Source organism: Halichoeres trimaculatus, unplaced genomic scaffold (assembly GCF_033239565.1).
Source record: "Halichoeres trimaculatus isolate MK-OKI-2021-1 unplaced genomic scaffold, fHalTri1.1 fHalTri1_scaffold_17, whole genome shotgun sequence".
NCBI lineage: Eukaryota > Metazoa > Chordata > Actinopteri > Labriformes > Labridae > Halichoeres > Halichoeres trimaculatus.
This window is the reverse complement of record NW_027437195.1, coordinates 23844037-23868521: the sequence shown is the minus strand read 5'-3', so window position 1 is coordinate 23868521 and position 24485 is coordinate 23844037. Positions and strand designations below refer to the sequence as shown.

General features: G+C 39.2%; 3 protein-coding genes across 4 annotated transcripts; 1 reads left to right on the top strand and 2 right to left on the bottom strand.

The window, feature by feature from the left end:
* Positions 1-209: 209 nt before the first annotated feature.
* Positions 210-7060, bottom strand: rdh12 (retinol dehydrogenase 12). Of its 2 annotated transcripts, none has more exons than XM_074692438.1 (7): positions 6887-7060; positions 6176-6291; positions 5013-5168; positions 4829-4933; positions 4510-4719; positions 4192-4381; positions 210-1375 (listed from the first exon to the last, which is right to left on the bottom strand). In XM_074692438.1, exons 1-7 carry the CDS (start codon positions 6958-6960, stop codon positions 1273-1275), a joined length of 954 nt encoding a protein of 317 aa, XP_074548539.1. In that variant the 5' UTR covers positions 6961-7060; the 3' UTR covers positions 210-1272. The 2 variants fall into 2 exon arrangements, with proteins under 2 accessions (XP_074548539.1, XP_074548537.1); XM_074692436.1 differs by having other exon boundaries at positions 230-1375; positions 6176-6294; positions 6887-7058.
* Positions 7061-8472: 1412 nt separating this feature from the next.
* Positions 8473-12304, top strand: vti1b (vesicle transport through interaction with t-SNAREs 1B). Its single transcript, XM_074692439.1, has 6 exons — positions 8473-8774; positions 8878-8936; positions 9792-9989; positions 11013-11186; positions 11279-11340; positions 11457-12304. Exons 1-6 carry the CDS (start codon positions 8678-8680, stop codon positions 11554-11556), a joined length of 690 nt encoding a protein of 229 aa, XP_074548540.1. The 5' UTR covers positions 8473-8677; the 3' UTR covers positions 11557-12304.
* A 2429-nt stretch (positions 12305-14733) lies between these two features.
* Positions 14734-22901, bottom strand: arg2 (arginase 2). Its single transcript, XM_074692882.1, has 8 exons — positions 22664-22901; positions 22500-22572; positions 17074-17248; positions 16780-16939; positions 16261-16355; positions 16045-16149; positions 15816-15952; positions 14734-15714 (listed from the first exon to the last, which is right to left on the bottom strand). Exons 1-8 carry the CDS (start codon positions 22775-22777, stop codon positions 15524-15526), a joined length of 1050 nt encoding a protein of 349 aa, XP_074548983.1. The 5' UTR covers positions 22778-22901; the 3' UTR covers positions 14734-15523.
* Positions 22902-24485: the final 1584 nt, after the last annotated feature.

Here is a 24485-nt window from a genome sequence, read left to right as displayed (position 1 = left end):
ATAAAGCTGATAAAATGTGCTCATTGTGAACTACTTCATTATCCCCACCCCCCACATGCTGGTGCTTTTCCAAGACAACTGACACTTTGATAACAGTTTTAATAGCAAAGAAACATTGCATAGGAATGTTACCTACATATTTGAATAATAGTTTTTCAATGAAAATAATTTCATAATCTTTCACTTCCAGTTTCTTTTGATTTTAGCACAGCCTGTGGACATCACAGTAGCTTTAATCTCTTTGTTGATCTTCTCCTGATCATGTGTCAGTGGTAGTGTCTGTATCTGCTACCTGACAGAAACTTTAAGACCATACTAAGTTCGCAAACTTCAGACCCTGAGGATGCAGATAAACATCAACCCTGGCTGTCAACCTTCACTTCATATTCAATTCTATAACTTCACTCTTGGTAAGAAATGCAAGCCTCTTTATAGTAATATTTGTTTTATTTACATCATATGTAAACATTCAACTCTTAACATGAATGTAAGTGTAGTAAAAGGCATGTTGCAATTGTATAAAACACAGATTGTAAACTCTTGGCAACCTTTGTGTAAATGCTGAAAGGGAACATGAGGAGGGAGATCCTTAAAAAAGAAAACTGGTCCTCCTGCAGGATTTGGCAGATGGAAAAAAAATTCTTTAAAGACTGAAGTGACCCTATCTCTGATATGATTTAAATAGAAAAGCTTTTCATCTAAACTTACTATTATTATCACAAAATACATTTATGCAATTTAAGCTCTAATTATGGCTCAGACAGACACTTATCTTCGAGGTTTACTAATTTTGGCAACAACCTGGAAACACTGTAAGAACCCCTGCACTTGTTTAGAAACGCTGGCACAAAATTCAAGCTGTATTTATATTCTGGAGAAATAAAAACACAATATTTGAGAAAGATGCTGGTCATTTACCCTGGCTTGACCCTTCACAGTATCCTACAGCATCACAACACATCAAGTTGCTTTTTTGCCTACACTGTATTCACATTGTGTCACAAAAATAGAGTCAAAAAGTTATCTGTGTGTACACCATAATACTGTTCAGTAGTTTTGGTTTGAAGCATCCAAAACACTCACGTTATTATCATGTAATTACTGCATTATTACACAAAAAAGCAACTTCACATTATAGTACCTCCTACAGAGTTACCTGACTGCTTATTTAGGTAAGAAACGTTCAAAGTACAGAACATGGAAACCATAATGAAATGAATGAAAAGAGATTGAGTGAGGGCTCCTTTGAGATCTGAGAGGTTAAAGGTTGAATCAGTCCCACTCGATACCCAGCAGCTCACAGCTGACATCCCACAGTCTCCTTGCCGTCTCCTCACTTCTTCCCTGTGGGGCAACAAAGGCAGGAGCGCAGTCGCTGTAATGAAAGAAGGGGGAATGATTATTACATAATGATGGTGTGGGTGAGTCACCGCTCTGGGGGCTGTGTTCCCTCTTTAATTTGACCTTGTGCATGATGAGAATATCAGTGCCATCATTAATTTTATCTGTCGACACTTGGGGAGATGCTGACACGTGTAGAAAGAAGGATACGTTCTCGTGTTTGAGCCTCCAGAGACACACACAGGTCCCACAATAGGTTCTGATCGGGGAACTTTGAAACCTGGGAACTTTTGAAACGAGATGATACACTTTATCAACCCCTTTGGGAAATATGCCTTGGAAATGTTAACAAATTCACTGCACAATATGATAAAATAGGATATGACATTACACAGTGCCACTTAACACAAAACGGTACATGAAAATACAGTATGGAACTGTACAAAACGGTATTACAGGTCATGATTCAGCACAATAGTCTACGGTACAACACAATTCAGTAAAACATAATACAAAATGACACCTACAGGATACAAACGATACAGTACAACATACTATGGTCTACACAATACAGTGCCACACAACATGATAGGATACAATACCGTATAATTAGACATACTATACGGTGTGACGCAATATGGTACGACACTATATGGTGTGGCACAGTATGACACAAAAGGGTGCCACACTATATGGTGTGACACAATACGGTACGAAATTATATAGTGCTGCACTTTATGGTGTGACACAATATGGTATGGCACTATATGGTGTGACACAATACGGTACAACACTATATGGTGTGGCACAATACAGTGCAACACTATATGGTGAGACACTATATGGTGAGACACTATATGGTACGACACTATATGGTACGACACTATATGGTGAGACACTATATGGTACGACACTATATGGTGTGACACTATATGGTGTGACACTATATGGTACGACACTATATGGTGAGACACTATATGGTACGACACTATATGGTGTGACACTATATGGTGTGACACAATACAGTACAACACTATATGGTGTGACGCAATACTGTATGACACTACATAGTGTGACACAATATGGTACAACACTATACAATGTGACAAAATACGGTATGGCACTATATGGTGTGACACAATACGGTACGACACTATATGATGTGGCACATTACAGTACGACATATTATGGTGTGACACTATATGGTATGACACTATATGGTGTTACACAATACGGTACAACACTATATAGTGTGACACAATACGGTACAACACTATACGGTGTGACGCAATATGGTATGACACTACATGGTGTGACACAATACGGTACAACACTATATGATGTGGCACATTACAGTACGACACATTATGGTGAGACACTATATGGTGCGATACTATATGGTGTGACATAATACGGTACAACACTAGACGGTGTGACACAATGCAGTACGACACTATGGGTACAACACTATATGATACAATACTACACCATTTGATTTGATACAATACTAATGGGATACTCTTTAAGTTACAGTTTCAGACAACTAGGTATGACATACAGCACAATGCACCATGACTAAGTACAGTACAATACGGATTGATAACGTACATCATGATGTGGTCCAGCAAGATACAGTATCACATGATATGATCCAACAGTGTAGAAAGGAATATGGTAATGTTCAACACGACACTGTACGACACAATACCATATGAGAAGATCTAGTACGACACAACATACAGTGACACAATACAATAATGTACAGTACAGTACGACACAATACGGCACCTTACGATAGGATACTATTTGACACGATACAATACAACTCAATATAATTGAGTACAACAAGGTACAGTACAACAAGGTACCAGGGCACCAGTATGGCCTAGTGATCTAGGTTGCACGCCCCATGTAGCAAGCCCTTTAGCGGGGCGCCCTGGGTTTAAATCCAACCTTTGGCATCTCTCCTGCATTTCACCCCAACTCTAAGCCAGTTCCCTGCTCTGTCCACTGCCCCATCCTCTCTGATTAAAAATTATTAAAAAAAATATTTTTTAAATATGCAGTACGATAGGATAATATAAGACACAATTTGACAATGTATAACAGGATAGTGTACGACACGATATGGTACAGTACAACATGATACCTTATGGTGCAGAACCGCAAGAAATAATACAATACAATAATGTACAGCACAGTTCAGTATGACATTATAGGATACTGTATGGCATGATACAGTATAATACAATATCACACGTACGGTATGATACATTATGATACAATACAAATTACTTTTTTCAGCAGAGCCTCATACACTTAAACCATTGCCTTCAATCTCTGATCTTTCCTAAACTAAATGATTCACTATGCGCCACCAATCTCTGACAGGTATTAAATTTAAAACCAGAGAAAACCCCAAATTAAGAGAAAAACACAAAACTGTGAATAAACCTTCCTTCAGAGCAACTCCTGTTCCCCAATCTTCTTTTTATCATCATTACTTTTTCTGGAACACAGCGTGACAAAATAATATTGCAGTGCTACAAACTGTCTAATGGTAAAATCTTGTCGGAGCCACTGATGTAGATGTGAAGAGACAAATGCTTCTCCTTCAGGCTTTTTGCAAAGTTTTGGAGCATGCAGCATCTCCATGGTAACTTGAAAGCTTGTGGGATGTGTGGTTTTTCAAGAGAACTCTTAAGGCTGAAACATTATTCTTTAATCAAGTTCAGAGCAGGTCACCAAATGGCATCTGTCAAAACATTTTAGCTCCAGTATTTTAAACCCAACAACTTGTGTCCTCATGGTGTAATTTCATGCAAAGAAATCCTTGTTGTTTTCACTTACCTGAAGTGTTTCCCAGAGACTGAGTGCAGTTCCTCTGCCACTGCACAGTAGATGCTGGTCTGTGCTCCTTCTCGTGGTGTTTTTAGGAACATGGAGAAGATGGTGAAAAATATTGTCATGAGAGTTGAATGTCTGGTTAGGTCTGAGTTCACGGTCCCTGGGTGGACTGAGTTCACTGTCACGTTCGTGCCTGTGAGAAAAACACATCAGCATCAGGCAAAACGAATCAGTCTTTACGCTGTTGAAAATATGGCTCTGTTAAACCTTTTTAAGCTTTAACAGAGAGTGTGTTCATGCTCATATTTTGTTTGTTTGTACCTTTGAGTCTGCGTGCCAACTCTCTGGCAAAAAGCACATTAGCCAGTTTGCTCTGGCAGTATGCTAATCCACTGTTGTAGCTCCCCTGGCTGTGGAGGTCATGGAATCGGATCCAGCCGAAGTTGTGCGCCAGAGAGGAGACAACAACAATTCGGGCTGGCGCACTGCGCCTCAGAAGCCCGATCAGGAGGGATGTCAACAGGAAGTGACCTGCCAGAAGTAAGAAACACACAGTCATTATTCATCACATGTAAGGTGTATTTTCGCATTTTCAGATAAACAGTCCCTGCTAGCAGCTCCTCTCTCAGCTCTATATTACCTAAGTGATTGACTCCGATGTGCATCTCAAAGCCGTCTACAGTTTTCGTGTAGGGGCACATCATCACCCCGGCGTTATTTATAAGGATATGAAGCTGGTTGACCTCTGAAGAAGAGACGAAACAGAAAACACGTCAGCTGTGATACATCATCACTGTTCTGCAGGCTAGCAGCTCAAAGCTCACCTCTCAGGAACTTCTGTGCAAACGCTCGTATCGAGCAGGTGTCTGCCAGATCCAGCTCTCGAACTTCCACATCTGCTCGAGGACACGCTGCTCGTATACTGGCAGCTGCTTCCTCCCCCTTTTCCACATTTCGACAGGCCATGATGACCCGAGCCCCTGTGGAATGAAAAACAACCAGGAGCTAAACTTTGAGCATTGAAGACGGGACAGGGAGGGCTTCTGTTGCCTGGAGATTTTATTGATCCACCTGTTTTTTGTGTTGCTCAGTGATTTGAAATTTCTGATTGTCATAGTTCAGGTAGATATTATACTGCTCCTCAGGCAGAGTTATGAAGTTTTAATACACTGAAGTCAACCAAACTCTAAACTCCAGTCTTCAAATTCAGGCTAATTGCCTCCTGTAGATATTTTTGAAGATATTTTTGAACCAGGCATGGAAATAAGTCTCAACTTGTTTCCAAAGGTGCTGTATAATAAAGTAAAAATAGTAGAGATGCACCAATCACTGATCACTAATCCTTAACAAGCCTGACCTGCTGATACCATTATGGGTCGATATCGATTTTCATTTTTTATAACTAACAGCAGATACCTTCAATGTTCCAATCTTAATTTACTGAAAATCATTGAACAATACCTGGGAAACAATAAAGTCTTTGTGTTTTAACCCAAACAACAAAAGTTTTAGGTCTCAGAGCAAAAAGCAACAATGGCTGGCTGTCAGACCTTTCTAGAGGTATATAAGATCCGTTTCATCCCCAAAAATTAAGGAAATCGCCACCAACGGATCAGCCGAGCGATCTATTGGTGCATGTCTAAAAAAATAGCTTTACTATTAAAATTGCCTGGCATGTAGCAACTAATATCAGTTTACTTAAGTAGAAAAACCTGGAAACACCACTCTCAAAATGCAATAATGCAAAGGTGCCCAGGGCAACACATCTTGTCCAGTTGTAATCTGACACATTTATTTGTAAAATGCCCAAACAAAACATCATATCAAGATTTTAATAAGTCTTGTGACATAGAGCCAACATGGTAGGCTATCTGTCAAAAGACCACCAAGAGGATTTACTTCCCTCATATTTTGTAACATTGGGCTCTAGGTGTGAGGATGTGCATGCTTTTGGTGCCCTGTAGTGGATTTATAACAAATGTATCACCTCGTATTGCCATATCCAAAGCAGTCTCCTTTCCAATCCCAGTGTTGGCTCCAGTGATGAGGACTGTCTTTCCTTCCAGAAGTGCTGTAGACATGCATACTCCTCCTGCTGCATATCTTCTGTTGATAAAACAATGAACACAGATCAGTACTACAACAGACTGCTCTATCTGGATGACCAGAAGCGTCTTCCTCTGTCAGTAGAAATCTTGTCCTCATTTTTTTGGGCAATGGGACAGCTTGGCTTAATTATTCAGAGAGAAACTTGGGTAATGTACAGCTCTGAGCGTAGAGTCGTACGACCCACGCCACCGTGCAGGGCCGCCCCATAACCAATCGCTCAGTTGGAGTAATGCATACAGATATAACTCCTCCCACGCGCAGCCTCCTGATAGGCCCGAGCAGCTCAGATGGAGACTCCTGGTTCATCTCTGTGCAAAAACTCCCACAGCTCCATCATTTCTGAACCATTGATTTTCTGCTGTTGGAAATCAGTCTACGTCGAGTAAAACAGTGGGTGAGGGAAAATAAACCCTTGAAATGCACTCAGCTGTTTTAAATACGCGGACTTTTTTATTCTAGTGCACATAACCTGATTGTAGCATCAGCATCAGTGCAATGAAATGCCCTGTCAACCAAGTAACAACCCACCCGTGATGCTCCAAACCCTGCATTCAAATGGAAATAGATGGTGTTTTTCCGTGCAGCTTACCTTACATGTGTTGAAAATAAAAGCACCAGTAACGTCACCACTCCGAGGCTCGCGACAATGACAAAAAGCAGCATCGTAGCACGGACTGTGCGCTTCTTGAGTGTCTTCAGCTGGATGCCACTGCTCTGTAGGCAGAACAGCTGATGTCAAAGCATAAAGGGGTGCGAAGCGTAGTGAGGGTGAAAGATACAACGCGAACGGCATCATGGGATTGTAGTTTTACCTGGGCTGGAGGAAAACGCTGTATCATAAACAGATGGATGACGTCACGTAAATTATATATATTTATTCAACCTTCGGTGGTTGGAGTGGACCACAGAGTTGGACCAATTTTTTTTTTTTAAAAAGGGGGTTCAGTTTATTTTATAATAACCTGTTTTTAGTTGCTGCAACCCCTAGTATGTATTTGTATTTTTGCAGCACACTAGATGTACATTTTAAAGCTTCAGATTACTGTATCATTTATCATTTGGTTGCACAAACATGAAAATCATCTTGATATGTAATAATAAAGAGAAAAAAAGACAAAAAAAAAAAATGAACACAGAAAAAGGGTAAAAAACAAAAACAAAAATATATCAGACAAGACCATAGGACAGTGCACCTAACATTAATAAGATAGGATAGGATAGGATAAACCTAATTGTACAGTATTACACCTGCAATGTTTTAGGTATGAACATAAAGAATATACAAAATATAATACACAGATACAAAAAGGTGCAAAAATATCATGTCACTTTTCTAAAAAGTGATCCTCTGTATAATGAAACACCAGCAGCAGAATAATATCTGCTGCTGAGACTGTATACTGGCAATGTAAATTTACAGTACACAAACACATATTGTACTACAGAAAATAACTTAGTAAATGTTAATTTAAGCTTCAAAAATGAATGAATTTACAGCTAAATAATTGTGTAGTTTAAAATTTAGTCACATGTATTTGTTTGGGTTTGTAAAAAAGATGGTAACCAATTTAATAGACTCACGTTGTATTTTACATGACGTATTTAATAATATTATAGATTATAGAATTAGTAAATTATAAAAATGATAATGATGCAAAAACGTTCTTATACAAGTAGGCTAAATAACAACAGAAACCACACAAATAGGTTGTTCTTTCAAAAAAAAAAAAAAAAATTCATCCAAATATCTTGAGCAATTTCTGACATATTTAAAATTCAGCACACAAAAATATTTCTTACACAAAGCAACCAAAAAACCCCCCACTTAAAATATGTACAGCATCCTTTATTTAAATAAATGGTATGCTTTGTTTGTTATATTAAAAAATAAAATATAAGCCTGATGTTACGTAGTTCTATGCCTTTCCATTTTTTATTCATTATAACGAAATTAAAATAATGTATTTAATTTAACTTATCTCACAAATTTAAAAGATATTTTTTAGCAGAAGTGAAACAGACTTCGTTTCCCAGAAGGCTCAGCTTTTGTGGTCCGCGTAGCGCCTGAACACAATCACTTTCGTGCTTATTTTTAAAACATTTTTCCTACTTGATTTAGCATTAGTGCTTGTATTCAATTCACTCTGGTGATGTACAAAATACCTTGTTTAATATATGTGGAAAGTAAAAACCGGCTCATTTTTGTGTTTGACTTTTGGTCCGGAATTTTAGTCAGCGGATCACGAGGACCATCATGCGGAAAAGTCCCGGGGATCTGATTATCACCAAAACAAAACAACCAGATTAACTTCCAGTTGTGACTGTTATTAGTGCCATATTTTAAACAAAAGACGTAGTAGTTCCTGAAGACGAGGTAAAAATGTCGTCGGAGGAATTCGAGAAGTTACATGAAATCTACAGATCGCTGTACGATGAGCTGAAGCTAATGCCGGAGAGAGCTCTGAAATGCCACGGAGGTAAACAGTTCATTATCTTTGTTTAAACACATTCTGGTTATGTTGGTTTTCAGTGTGACCTCTTTTCTGTGCTTAGCTAAATGAACTTTTGATGTATTCACAGAGGAGAGGAAGCGGTTGGTGAGAAGCTTCGATGAGAGGCAGGGGGAAGCTGAGGAAGTGGTGAGTTGATCTCTTTAAATCATCAAGTTAAATATGCGAGCTTTGAATATTATTCATTCCTAACGTTGATGAGGGTGTCTGCTTCTCGATAATCCTGTTTCTACTCAGGTGTTAAAAAAAATGACAGGACATTATCTTAAAGCTCCTATGAGGAACTTTTGGTATGTGTTGATTCTGGCGCCCCCTGTGGAAGAAATAAAACCTTTTTTTGTGTTTTTTTTTCCTGATTGTGCCAAGGGTCTGGATCAGTGGGTTAGGAAGTTATTCAAGCTTATTCAGAATACTTTTTGCCAAAAAGTGTAAGTCCTGAAGTTGTTGGATACATGGTCACTTTTATGCAAGAATAATCCATGAGTTACTTTTCTAAGAGACATTATCAACCACTGTTTCAGAGTAAGACATGTTTTTTTTCTTTTCCCCCCAGAAATTGGAAATTGGAAATTGCTTTAAAAGGCTGTCTTTGCAGCGTTGTAAATTATCTGACTCCTATTCCATATCAGCTGTTTTGAAATTCAAAGTAACGTAATACTAATTGTCAGGTTTGATATTATTTTCATGTTATTATTATAATCATTATTCTTACTGAAGCTTTAATGAAATTACACTTTTTTTCACGCAAAAACTCTACTGTTAAGAGATATTTAGCTAAATAGATCATTTAAACGATGACATCAGTGTCACGTCATTCTACCACTTTGAAAACACCATGGGCATGCTGTGACAGTTTCAGTTTTGTAACTTAAAGAAATCACCCTGGCACCCTCACAGATCTGACGTTGTTCTGCTTCATATCAGGAAAAAGATCCTCCTAATGCTCTGGAATAATCTATTCACCAAAGTTTTATCCGTCTCCAGTTACAAGGAATGGAAGAGGAGCTGCGGGCTGCCCCGTCCACCCACAGAAACGCCATGAACACAAAGCTGCGCATGTACCGCAGGGATCTGGGCAAGCTGCAGAGAGACATGAAAATCTCTGCTCCAGGCTTCGGTTCGTCTTCCATGCCAGTGGGAGGAAGCCATCATGGCATCTATTCATCACAAAACCAACAAAGTGTAAGTGTGGGGTGCTGCATTTACAGATAATAATCCCTTAGATTATAATTTAAAAGTGCTGCTTTGAGTGAGGTGTTGTGCAAATAAAAGCACCTCCTACACATGTCCTGCCTCCTCTGTTACTCTCATGTCGTTCAGACACATTAGTCATGTCATATTGCCGCTGTGGATTCTGTCTTTTGGGCTTTTCTACTTCCTGTAAAGAAGTGATGATTTTTCAGAAACACTGGGACCTTAAAGTGATACTCCGGGATGGAACAAGTTGGGTCCTATCAAAAGGTTTAGGGCAGAAATTACCCCTACAGCAGTGTTTTTGTGCAGCAGAAGCCCAGGGCACACGCACCAAACACCCCCCCCACCCCCTGCTCCTCTGCCGGTTTCCTCTGCACTCAGATGGGGCCATTTTTTACTTGACCGAAAACACAAATAAATGGACTCCCACTGAAAAAAAATCTGATATCGGTCTGCATTCACGCTTTATTTAGAGAATTTTCAGCGTGTTACTTTCACACAAAAACACAGCTAAATAATGCTCTAGTTCTCATCGTGTCGTAAAACAGCGCTAACTCCGCTGCAGAGCCACAGCTGACTACGAGACGCCGCGCCGCTTGGTGTATCAGTCCGCGCACGCGGCGTGCCAGATATAAACAAACGCAGGTAGTCTGCCAGGACGAAGAGACATGATGAGAACTAGAGCCTTATTTAGCTGTGTTTTTGTGTGAAAGTAACGCGCTGAAAATTCTCTAAATAAAGCGTGAATGCAGATTGATATCAGATTTTTTCTGTGGGAGTTCGTTTATTTGTGTTTTTTGGTCGAGTAAAAATTGGTCCCGTCTGAGTGCAGAGGAAACTGGCAGAGGAGCAGGGAGGGGGTCTTTGGTGCGAGCGCTCTGGGCTTCTGCTGCACAAAAACACTGCTGTAGGGGTAATTTCTGCCCTAAACCTTGTGATAGGACCCAACTTGTTCCATCCTGAAGTATAGTTAGTTGACCCTGATTAAATTTTATTTTTCCCACCTTTCAGACACACCAGCAGTCTCAGAGAGCCTTGCTTCTGCAGGGCACAGAGGCTCTGAATAACGCCAGCCAGAGCATTGAAAGAAGTCAACGCATCGCCAACGAGACAGAGCAGATCGGTACAGACATCATCGAGGAGCTGGGAGAGCAGAGGGAGCAGCTGGACCGAACCAGAAACAGAGTGAGTTGTGAATTGTTGCTATGATTCTGTATCTATTAATTCGATTGTGTGTAGTTAATATAATTCTGCTCTGTCTTGTCTGGATTCCCTAGTTGGTGAACACCGGCGAAAACCTTGGTCGAACTAGAAAAATTCTCCGTTCCATGGCTCGACGGTACGTGCTTCATCTTAAACCTTTGTTGTTGTTTTGTTTTTCGCCAGCTACTGACTTCTCAAATGTTAATTATACATGATCCCTGTGATATTTTTCATCTCTCTTTTATCTTGTAGGCTAGTGACAAACAAGCTGCTGTTAGCTGTCATCATTTTAATGGAGCTGGCCATTCTAGGAGCCGTGGTTTATCTGAAGTTCTTCAACCATAGAACCTGAAAATATCTGAAGCTCTTGGATCCAGAGCATTCTCAGACTTTCTACATCTATCTCCTCTGACCATCCAGTAGCAATAATGCTGTCCTGCTGTGCAAATGAGGACAATGAGATGACTCTGTCTTAATTGAACTTTTACAGACGGTAAGAGGTTTCTGTCCATGGTTCATTTTAGGAAAAGAAAAACAAAGTTGAACCTTTTCATGGACCAAATCTACAGAAACTTCATGCACAAACTGTGAGCTGTGATTTGCACTGTTTTAACAAACTATTAAATGCCAAGGATGCCCTGCAGGATTATTTCTGGCTGCCACAGACCCCAGAGATGACTCCAGGCAGGTTTTATTACGCCAGAGTATGACCTACTAACTCAATGTGTGTAGACATTACAGTAAGAGTTCAAAGTTCCTGATCTGACTCTGACTCAGCTGTCCTTGGAGGTTTAAAGATTCGATCTTTTCCTTTCTATCAACAGTATATGAAGAGCTGACACCAGCTAAATCTGCTAAGTTTTAATGTCTTGTCCAGTATTCAGATTGGATCTCCTGGCTCACCCTATACCTGAGACATGGGCCAGATTCTTCAGAGGGATCTGACTCATAAGCAGAGACTCTTACTAATTGCAATGTTTCTAACAGTTATGAGTGTTGTCAAATCACTGTATTATACAAAAAAATCTGTTTAAAGCGGGTTTAATTATTCTTTACTGGACTGTCTACATTAAAGTTAATCTTTAACCAGAGTTTCCACTCCATCTGATATTTTCTGGGGCGGCTGCCAGACTGACTAAAGTTGAAGAAAAACATCCGCTGCCGGGCTGACGTCACTGGAATGAGTAACAGACTGATTGTTAGACCAGGTTAGTGCTGGGTAAACAACATCTGTTACTATGGAATTAATTCCCTGCTAATAGGTGATAAGGTTATTTTTTACTGCCGTGTTCTTGAAGTAGAACATCTGTTGCAGGTTTTCCTTCCACTTAGATATCATGCTTTTCTGGTGTGCTGCCAAGTACAATAACATGTTTGAGGAGTTGTTTGTGTGGCTCAGGTGCAGAGTGAAAGTATGGGGTGGTGGAGAGGAAATTATATGTTTTGTAACACAACTCAAAACATACAGTAAAGATGCAGAAATATGTGTGAATAATGTAAAATTTTATATATAAAACTACAAATTACCCCAATATGATCTTTGGCCATTGATAAGGTGTCCCTCAAATACATGCAGCTCTTTTGATTATTGATGTCCTTCTTTAGTACATTTAGATTGTTGCTAAATTTTCTAGAGACATTCCTGGACTCAACAGGATGTATCATGTATCAATAACCAATAGTCCTGTAAACTTCCATATAGCATTTATTTAATGTTAACAACTGTAGACTTGTTACTAATTTTAATAGATATTTACTTTCACCAGAGGATAAATTTTTAGACTAGGGATGGATACCTTTTACATATTTAACGATACGGTACCAATACCCGGTACCTGGTAATAGGTATCAGTACTCAACAGTACCAGTTTTTGGTACTTCTTGTGTTTTAATGTGGTTATAATTTTGAATTTGTTTGATCATCTCAAAGTTTTTTTTTAATTTAACAAATTTATGTCTGAATATATAAACTTGTAATGCTGTGTTCATGTCCAGCCTGGCAGTCACAAGGATGGGTTTAGATACCAAAACATGGTACCGTTCGATTTTACGTGAATCGGTACTACAGATGAAATTTCGGTGGATACCTATAAAAGTACTTGATTTGGTACCCATTCCTATCTAAGACCTAAGATAGTATTTTACTCCTCTGGTAGCACAGCCACCACCCAAATAAAGCTTGGGCTGTCATTCATGATAAGTCATTAACTGATGTATTCAATATATTTTTTTAATGGTAATTGTCCCCAGAGGATAACTAACTTTTTTTTAAGTCATATTAAGTAAGGTCTCCCAGTCCATTTCTTTCTCCAAGACTCATTTTAGTCATCAATCTTCATGGTGCTCAGAGGATGTCTGATTACAGCGCCCATAATTCAATGAATTTTCAGCTCACATCTCATTACAGCTGTTCATTGTCCCAAGGGGAAAAATACCCCCTTACCTTTTCCACCATCCATACCCATGAAATTGATCAGATTGCTGTTTTTTGTCAGTTTGCAGTCTATTAATTTCTAACTTTGGCTCAATGGAATACTTTATAAGCCTATTTGGTTGTCAGAGGATGTGTCACGACAACTCAACGATCATGGCATAGCCGTACAGAAGACGATTATGGCCGCTGGGGAAAAAATGAGTTTCAACATGTTTTTTTTTTTATTATTCTGAGCTCATAGTCAGAACTTAAGAAAAAAGTTAGAATTCTGAGATCATTTTTTTCTAAGAATTCTGATGTTTGAGCTCAGAATTTTCAGATTGAATTCAGAATTCTGAGAATTTCTCAGAATAGTAATGATACATAAAAAAATGTTGGACCAAATTTCTTTTTCCGGTGACCCTAATCCTCTGTATGGCCATGACTAATCTTGTTAAAAATTTTTCTGCTTTATTTGCTTTGTTTTAACATATTTTCATAATCTTCAGGGGATAAATATGCCTTTACATTTTACCCTCACTATACCTTGATGGATGTTTCAAGTATATCAGTTCCATACTCTGGCCTCAAACAAACAGGCCATTAAAAGTTGTTGTATCCACATGAGGTAGATGTACCATCTCCATATCTTCATAGAACAACATTCGCTTACATTTCTCTTCATTCCATCATTAAGTCAATGTCTTTTACACATGATTGTGCCAAATCTTGTATTTTTTTGTGTCCAAAGAGAAAACCTAGTTCATTCTTGTTCTCCAGAGGATGCTTTCTAATGACTTTTTGATCCCCTAACATCTCCTATAGTATCATTATGAGGTTGACTTTTGCAGGTTTCTTAACAACCAATGGAATGGTTGATTATAACTCCATAGTAAACATTTGTTGTCCCCTTAGGGTGAAATCTCATATCTAGGGTTATTAGTCACTTTTTTGATTCATTGGCAGAAGCACCTAAATGTGTAACGTTGATTCATGGATGATAGGTGACTTCTCATGAGTTACTGAAACACTTAGTTACTGTGTGATGGGATGAAAAATGAAGGGGAAAAAAGACAACTTCACAAAGCAATGAAAAATGCAACAACATTTATGGAAGACCAAAATATAAACTCTTTGTTACAAGGACACGAGTCATCTAGAGGCCACATCAAGTCAAACGTGGACCAAGCATGAGATCAATTCAAACTTAAATGAGCTAACATTGTTGTGCTAATGCTATATATATATATTTTTATATCCAGCGTTTGAAATCAAAGCTGGACGTTAACAGTTTTCAAGCCAATTGAAATGCGATGTTAGTAAATATTTCTACACACAGGAACTCTAAAACATGAAGGATCAAGGTGAAAATACAAAAGTCTAAAGAAAATACAGTAACTACACCTGGTCCAAAAGTGCAAACACATCATTACTTGTTTTTAGTAACTGGCACAGCCACAAAACAGTTTGAGAGTCCACGTAAAAATGTGGACCTCCAACCAAGTTTTCTTCAGTTCTCATACCTCTGAGGCAGGTTCATATTCTTTGAAACAAACACAAAATAAATATGTGGCAGCTGTGTCATCTAACACATAACTTCATACATACAGCAGCAAAATAGGAAGTGAGTAATCAATAGTACTCCTGATAATGAAGGACATGGTTTCTAAATTATGCCAAAGACTCTTTCAGTAGCATTAAGAAGAACTTTAAGAGTCAGATCTAAAAAGCCCTTATAAGCTTCATGAATTCCATCATTAATTCATTTCATAAGACGTGAAACAGCAAAAAGAAGAAAACAAAAACTTGACAACTTCAGCTACTGTTAGATTCGGTCTATGCAGTGTTGTGGTTGAAACTGAGGAATGCCCAGAGATGATTAAGTCCATAGCTTTACTTCCTGCTCTCAGAGGCGAAGCTTCTCTGTCTCGTCCTTTGCAGCAGGGATCTCATCGATGGACACATGAGCGCCTTCTCTCGTCTGTCCCAGAGACGACGCAATGACATCGACTGCAAGGGAGGCGGTGGACTCCACGGCTTCAGGGTTCGCCCCCAGCACTGGGTTTACTTCCACCAGGTCAATGACTGACAGCAAACCTGCAAACCAGCACATGAAACCATGATTTAACTAAAAGCCCTGGAGACAGATGAGGATATTTCTAAAGCAGGATGAATGATGGTATTTGCTGTGTTTGTACCTGTGTTGTGGATTTCCTCTGTGATATAGATCCCCTCCCTGTAAGTCAAACCTCCGTTCACTGGCGTTCCTGTGGCTGGAGCCAGAGATGGATCAAACGCATCAATGTCGAAGCTCAGGTGGATTGGTCGTTGTTTTCTGTTCAACAAGGTAAGAAATGCAAATTTACCTCCATGTACACAAGGAATCATTTGATTTCATCAGCCAACATTTAAACTTTTGAAATGTACCTTGACAGAAGCTGGTCCAGGGTGACTTCCATGACTCTTTGGATGCCTAGTCTGTCGATATCTCTCATGGTGAAATACTGGATGCCCAGATTCTTCAGGATTTGGCTGAAATAGAAATAAACAAAAGAATATCACGAACTCTGTCTACCAATGTTTGAATGCTGAAAAAGTTGTATCACATTTGTAAAAGTTGTAAAAATAGATGTTTTTGCTTACTACTCTCCAGGGTCGACATCTCGCAGTCCGATGTACACCAGATCCCTCGAGGAGAGGAAGGGCTTTGTCCAGGAGAACCCTGGGATGTCTGGCATCTGAGGTAGACAGATGGATCATTTAATACAGTGTCTAAGACTCAAGGGGGCCACAAAGGGACTGAAATTACTACAAAGTCTTTTAATGAGAAGAAATAAATTTGAAGTGACTTCTAAAAAGACAATAAAATGCACTTAACAAAACTTTTTGAAAAATGGGTTCAACTGAATTTTGAAGCTACTAAGAATGAAAAAAACTCCAAAGAGATGCACAGCAACCAATTCAATTGACTCAACCCTATCACAGAGACTCTGAACAACAACACAGGGACTAACCGTGTGTTAACTAAAGCCAACACGGTAAAATAAAAATGTAAACAAAATCTCTGAGAATATCTACAAAGTGACTTAAACATCTATTGAAAGTATCTGCAGCAGGAAAAAAACATCTGAAACTGATGAAAAAGTGATGATTTCCTCTCACCTTGTCTTGCAGCTCTTTCAGCATGAACGCCACAGGCTGGCCGTGGAGGTTTCCAGACGGAGAAGTCATGGGCGTGTTGACATCTGCGTGAGCGTCGACCCAAATGACGCACAGGTCAGGACACTGCTGGGCGTGGCCTCCCACTGATCCGATGGCCATGCTGTCAAAGGAGAAGGACGATTATGTATAAATATGAGTCAAACCCAGACACTGAGAGTCGCACAAACACGCATAATAAATTATTTACATCAGGATGTACAGGCTGTACTTTACATTGTGTATTGCATATTTTACCTGTGATCACCTCCCAGCATAACAAGGGTGTGTCCTGCACCAACAACTCTGCTCACTGCTCCACATAGCTTCTTATTTGCTGCGCCCACAGTGCGAGGGAGCTGTACATTCATGTAGGATTCATCCTTCTCTGGGTAGTGGAAGGTCAGGTCTCCAAAATCATGGATGGAGTAGTCTGAGGGACACACACAGAAAAAAGAAAATCTGCCATCAAAACAAGGGCTTAACTCAAATAATATGGTAGTGCAAAGTCAAAGAACCTGCTGTACGTTAGCTTACATCATTCTGGTCAAAACAGCACCAGAGCTTTTAAGCTGAGGTGCTACCATATGTTTTCTTTCTGAGCAGAAAGCTGGATTCTAACACAGGAAAAAGGAAATCAAAATAAAACTCCCTTGAAACCTGATACATTAATTGTATAATTGATGCTACATATTGGTATTTTATTTTGAAAACCACAGCACTGTAAACTCTCCAATTTGATATCATACATTGTGACTCCTCAAGGTGGCGCTGATGGTATCAACCCTGCATTTTACCTTTTAAGGTATCCCTCACCAATCAGATATAAGAAGATACTGTGACATTTTTGTCCTGCAGTGCATCAATTATTACAGAAAGGCTGTGGGTGTCGTGGTGTAATCGATATCTAAGGCAATGCAGTAAGAGCTATCCTTCAGTTTTCATCCTCAGAAACGCAGCACAAAATTAAACTTGAGAACATAAAAACTAAGGAAATTATGGATGCACTCCTCCCAAAGCTCTGTGCAATTTTACTCAGGAGAAATAATCAAACAGGAAGCCGATTCTTGTTTTTACGATAAGATAAAGTCAGGCACCGATGGTTAAGTCCCTTGGTGATCTTAATATAGAGTATTTATTCCTACTAGAAACATTCTGCCCTTGTCAGGGGGTCTCTTTTCAAGAGAGAGTATTTTTTCACTCCTGAAAAAATGTGTCATGGGAGGTTACATAATAGAAGATAGTCCACCGTCTGTAGCCCCGACAGCATGACTAAACATGCATTTGTCTGGCTAGCAGTCTGAGGAAGCCGAGTCATCTAACGCCAGTGGAACATTAGTGACGAAGCACTTTGCACTTGTCCTCTTTCCCATATCAGCTCAGGTTCCAGTCACCACAGTCCACTCCATGCTGGGTGGGCTACAGACGTTAAAGAGTGAAAAATGTCCCCTTGGTGTAGGACAAGTTCCATGAAGTAAACAAGTGATGTGACCCTCCATATCGGGGGTCCATCTGGCAATGTGAGACTTGAGTGCAGTGTAGTGTTACCCTGCTGATCTAAGGGAACCAGCGGAGGTCATTTCCATTCGGAGACAGGACAGGAATAGACCTTGTCTTGATGTAACAGTTTGCAGGTATTGCAAGAAAAATTCAAAAAAGTTTGTCAAAGCAGCAAATAGCGCTAAGATCTGCTTCTGTTTGCTTTGAAACTAGTGAAAGTTTTTTGTTTACAGGAGAAAAACCACAGGACATCCGATGTCTGGTTTTGACTGACAATTTTATGCAGACATCTTGTTCCTGCTGAGAGTGTAAAGACTGTAGACTGTGTTGTATTTAGTTTAGTAAGGTTTCAGTTTCAGGTTCAGGTTTAGCTAGTGACATGGCAGATATATAATTTTCACTGCTGCCAAACTGACATCAAGCCAGCAGGAGAACAGCCCCTTGCCAACTATTTCCTAGACTTGGCCAGCCTATGTGCATCCATCAAACCTTAGGTTTTGAAAATTTAACAAGCAGTTTATGAAGATCTTTACCATAAACCTGAGGCCCTTCCTGTGACATTCATTTTTTACACTACGAAGAGAATTAGGACATGGAGGGTTAGGACATTTAAGTTAAGGAAAACAAGGATTGTCATTTCTGACTTCCATCATGTGTTTCCAAGTGTGTTTTTAAAGCTCCTGTGAAAAGTTTATATTTGGCTATGAAACTGACAGAAACTATCACCTTTTACCTTTTATGAGCTACAAAAGCAAACAGGCATTTGCAAATATCTATTTTTTTTTACTTAGCTTTCATACTTAAGAACAGCTGTGAGGGGGTAGGTGTCAAACAAAACAAATCACAGCATGAGGTTAGGAAAATATTTTTAAACTTATTACAGCAACAATCACAGTGGGTGATACATCGGACAGTTACAGGAAAACTGGAGCATTTTGGATAAATGATAGAATAGTTTTTGGCTTAACTAAAAAAAAAACTTTATATGGAATAGGATTAAAGCTAATAAAAAAAGTCTGAATCTTAAGAAAAATTCTTAATTCTCAAAATTTGAGTTTTTTTTCCCACATAATTCCGACAATGGTTTCAGAATTTTGCTTTATAGTCAGAATTGAAAAAGAAGTCAGCAAATGTGTTTTTCGTGTATCCTCTTCTGTATCTTAACAGGTGACATACATGATTTTCTGCACTTCGTTTCTCATCAGATTTTTTTTATATTAATCACAATGTGTGTTACATACTCCTTTGTTGTCTTGTTGCCAAATCAAAACCAGTCCGTCTGCCTAACACTGCAGAAAGTAAAACTCTTGACCTGAAAACACAGCTACCACATGACGCTTTAAAATCAGTGCCAAAACACAAAACATTGCCCCTGCTGTAAAAAAAAACAAAACAACGGATGTGTACTGATGTTTACAGCTGATGAGAAGACAGACATGGCGGCCTTTGCTCACCATAAAAATACCATGAAACACCTGGGTGTGTTCAAGAAAAGGTGCAGCTGTAGTATACTGGCACACCTTGATAATCACTGTGTGAGCAAGACTTTTAAGCTGCAGTTATGTCCTATAATTTGATGAGTGTGTGGTACCCAGCAGAGTTTATCATGACCCTGTATTCCTGCAGCATAATGATATAGTCAGTGGGTACTGTGCCCTAGAGAGAGTATTTATAGCAGCTTTACCATACACATGTATGGCAGCCTAGTTTCTAGAGTTGACAGGCAGCCCTGGCTTCAGATATCAGTATACATGACCTCTTTATTGGTTATTCAACATTTATTATTGTGTAATTATTTGATTTTGTAGGTTATTCTTACCTTAAGTAAACTTTGACATGTCTAATCATATGTATTGTTTTAAAGTCAGTGTACCTCATACAAATGTTTGCATCCCTGTTCTCCCTCGATGTCGCTCAGATCATCTGACTGAGGACTGGTATGTATCCTCTTTGCCTATGAGGAATCTGACAGGGCAGTTTGCTTTTCAGGGCTCCTCTGCTGTAACACGCCATCATTAAGACATGAGATCATATGAGTCTGTTAACTGACTACTTTTGTTGGTTCCGTTGTTTTATTCCCAATTTTAACTTAAGTTTATTTCCCTGCACTTTGCTGATATACAGACAGTAAAATATATGGAGCTTAAAATAATAAAAGAAAAACTGTAGGCTTACTTTAATATATATTTTTTAAACATTTTATGAGCGGATTCAGGTTAAAGAAGGCAATCAAATTAAGCTATCAAAGTTGTACGACTAACTTTTTAAAATGATGGAGGTAGAGGTTTTTTTCATAGAATTTGCCAGTTATAAACTACAAAATAAAAAGATGTGAATTACGGAAGCCCTAAGTTGACATGTGTCTATGCTTTTAAGTAACGCTTTTCCTGTGATAACAAATAACATCTGCTTGCTTTTTGCCATTTTATTATCTTGCCATCCCGGAGTGTAAAAACACAACCCTAACACATAAAAGTCTGGCAGCAGGGTGTATTATGGTCTGGCTTATCACAGTAACTGGTGGATTTATTTACACATTGCCAGGAAATGATCCTTTTATGACCAAAAACCCCGCTCCATGGAATTCAGATAACAGGAGGTTTGGACCTAAAAAACAACAGGATATTACTCATTACTTCCAGAAAACTAAGGTTGTTATCGCGGGATGAGATAAGTAAGTCAAGATATCAGGAGAGCAGACAAAAATTGCTGGTTATGAGGAAAACCATGGGTGTTAGCTTGGGAAGATTATCATCGTAATGAGAAGGCTAATCCTGAGAAAAATAAGAAAATGAGACAAGATACGCAGTAAAAAAAAAACCTGTCAGCACTGAAAAATAAATCAAAATATTATGATACAATCAGCAACTACTGAAAAACTGAGTGAATAAATATTAAAAATGTCTGCTTCAGGATTCCGTACAATTAGAGTAATAGTTTTAGAATATAGAAAATAGATTTTTTTGTTGTTGTTGTTGTTGGGCGAACCATTAATTATCATTATTACTACTTTTTATTTATTTATTTTTAAGATGTGATTATATAATCAACCAAAACCTTTTTTTTTCGTTTTTTTTTTTTCTGGTATCAGGGCTCGTGCACAATTTATGCCCAAAGTGCCTTTGGTTTCTTAAAAGAAAGTATTGTTTGGACCCTTGGCAGACTCTCTGAGCAGCCTCCGTAGACTTCAAAGTGTCTTTAAGCTTCCACATGGTAATGCCAGACCTCACTGTCTTAACGCCCCTGCAATGTATTCCCCTGTTGCGTCACCTCCCTTTTTACTTGATCTCCTTTGTTACGCAGACTGGGGCATTCAAACACCCAGAACCTCAGTGACCTGGGCGCTAATAAAGGCTGGATTCTTCCCTCCTGTGGTGTCGTCTTTCACGGTAACAGCAGCCCCGTGACGTGCGCGTCACGAGTGTAACAAAGTGAGTAATAATAAGAATAGGCAGCAGTACACTAGGGGTGAGTGGGTTTGTCTGCAGTGACGACAGAGTGGAAATAATTCAGCCTCCGTTTCCTGCAACCTTCCGAGCATGTGCGGAGAATGACTAAAGCGGGCGGACATGTGGCTGCATGACTTACAGAAAGAAAGAAATCGCATCATGGTGCGCAGTTATAACGGGGTCTGCATTACAAGCAAACCCTGGCCGTACATGGGCTTACTTCAAAAGCGTGGAGGCAAAAAAAAAGCTTTACATTCGGCTACGTGTAGTCGCCATAAATTCATTGCAGTTTTTGAACAACTTGTTTTACATTATGCAATGACTGTATACGTTTTGACTGGCATCGGGTTGCTGTATTCTGTCATCAATTTGCCTCCAAGAATATACAATAAATTAAATTATAAGCGCTTTTCAATCGACAGTACTGCGCTTTACATGCGTTAAATCCTTGTAATATCCCCGTTATAACGTCTTATTAAGGATATGGTGATCCCATTCAAACTGGACTAAAGCAGAGACCACTTTGTTCCCAAAGCATGCGTGCTAAATCAGCCTCTCAAAGGCTCCATGGATGTTAGTATTTACGGTCTCCCGGTGATGTAACAAGGCTGAAACCAGGAGAACTATCAGCTATATCTGTCTAAACGCAGCCCAGCAGAACCTGCAGGTGACAACCATCCGCTGTTACATAACACAGCAGTACCGGCTGCTCCGCTGTTATCCCTCAGCACCTACCTAAACAGGAGAGCCTCTCTATCAGCCCCGCATCTCTGATGGCTTTGGGACCGTGTTCCACGCCTCCTCTTTTCTGTCAGAAAAAAACACAAACAGTGTCAGAATTAAAGAAAGTTCTTCGTCCAGAAAAAGGGTGAAATAAAGCTTTCAATGTCTTAGCCTACCTGTCCTCCTGAAAACGGAGCCCCTAAAACAGCCACAGACTGAGCTCTGCTTTGTTGGCAAGTGTGGCTCAGTTGTGTTCTGAGAAGACGGAATACAGGTCCTCTCAAAGACATCTTTATTGTTTTTTTAAAAAGCAAAATCGACTGAAGTCTGAGGTCGGAGGCTGCGCTCTGTATGACTGATGAAATCTCTGCGAGGTGTTGAGCTGGTGGATGCTGAATGTAGCCGCGTCGGTGCAGGGGGCCGGTCTTATGTGAGTTTAATCTGCTTAATATTAATGAGCTGCTGAATATGAGGCGGGAGATAAGTGGTGGAAATGATCACACCCTAATTTATTCACAAGAACTGTAAAGTTGTTGCGCAGTTTTGAGTTTATCAAAGCTGTTTAGTCCTTATCGTGATAAAACTTTTTATTCTCACAAAATAACAAGAAGTACATATATAGCCTGTGACGTCAAAGTGATTGGCACACCTTCGTATTAGCCAATAGGAGATGGCGAAACGAGCGGGTTGGCTCAGTGGGCGTGGCCTGAAGCCTGATGTAGGGCATGAGCTCTGCGGAAATGTTTGTTGTGGAGCCCTTACTGTGGAGGTGGAAATTTCCAGAGGCGCAGCCGAGCTGGAATGATAGGCTTGTTTACATTTTAACTTTTTGTGGTATGCCACACGTGAAATACATATCCTGCCAAAACAGATCACATTACAGGTCATGATAAAAAAAAACACTTACCCATACGTACTCTTTACATTTTCCTTCAGTGTAACGTATACTATACTCGACGTAAAGGTGATAGTTCAGTATTTGTCCTGACAATCAGAAATAGAAATATGATTCACAGTTGTTTACAAAAAAAACTTTTGCTTTTAGTTTCGTTATTAGACTTACTGAAAGTATTCCATTACAAGTACCCTATTCCGAGAATTGGGTTAATCACCGGTTACAGAAAGATAACACAGATCTCACGTGAAATTCATTTATAGCCCTTAGCCACCTGTTTTATTGTATAATGTATTTCAACCATACAAAATTATAACTTTGTCCCACGTTAATAAAAATTGAGAATTTTAATTAAATATCATTATCTTATTTTTGAAAAAACAATGAGAAAGATTCACAAGTAGAATGTAGAAAAATAGATTGTATTGATAACTTATACAGTTAATTTTTAGGTACAGATTATCATTATTATCATTATTATTATTATTATTATTATTATTATTATTATTATTATTATTATTATTATTATCAGGTCGAGTTTGACATCAACTTTGGCTGCTGTTGTTAGGTTTCAGCATTTATATCCCAGCTGTTCGATCTTTTATAGTTTTGTTTTGGAATTACCACTTGCCAACAGCTGACTTTTACACCACACTTAGAATTAAACGGAAACACTCAACCCACAAACACTTGGTTAAAGGGGCAGCAATTAAACTTTTTTACCAATGTGTTGTCTTTTTCGTTATCTACTTGCTCAGTAACGGGAGTGACGCTGTCAACGGGCTGAGCCGTTAGGAGCCAGGGGAATGCTCACGCGCAGCAAATAATACAAAAGGATACAAAGCATCTGGCGCCATCACGCGTTCAGAAATGGAGCCTGCTGCGAATTTGTAACGGCGTAAATCGAGTTTTTATGACCTGATCACATACTGTCAGGCATAATACTCCATCTTTCTGATGACTTTTTTTTTGTTAGGATGTCAGGCAAATGTAATACTTTGCCATAAATGAACACTCATAACAAAAATCTACAGGGAACATTTTTCCTCCCCGTGTAAATACAAATATTGGTGTCAGATCAGCAACGATTCTACTTGCCCTCA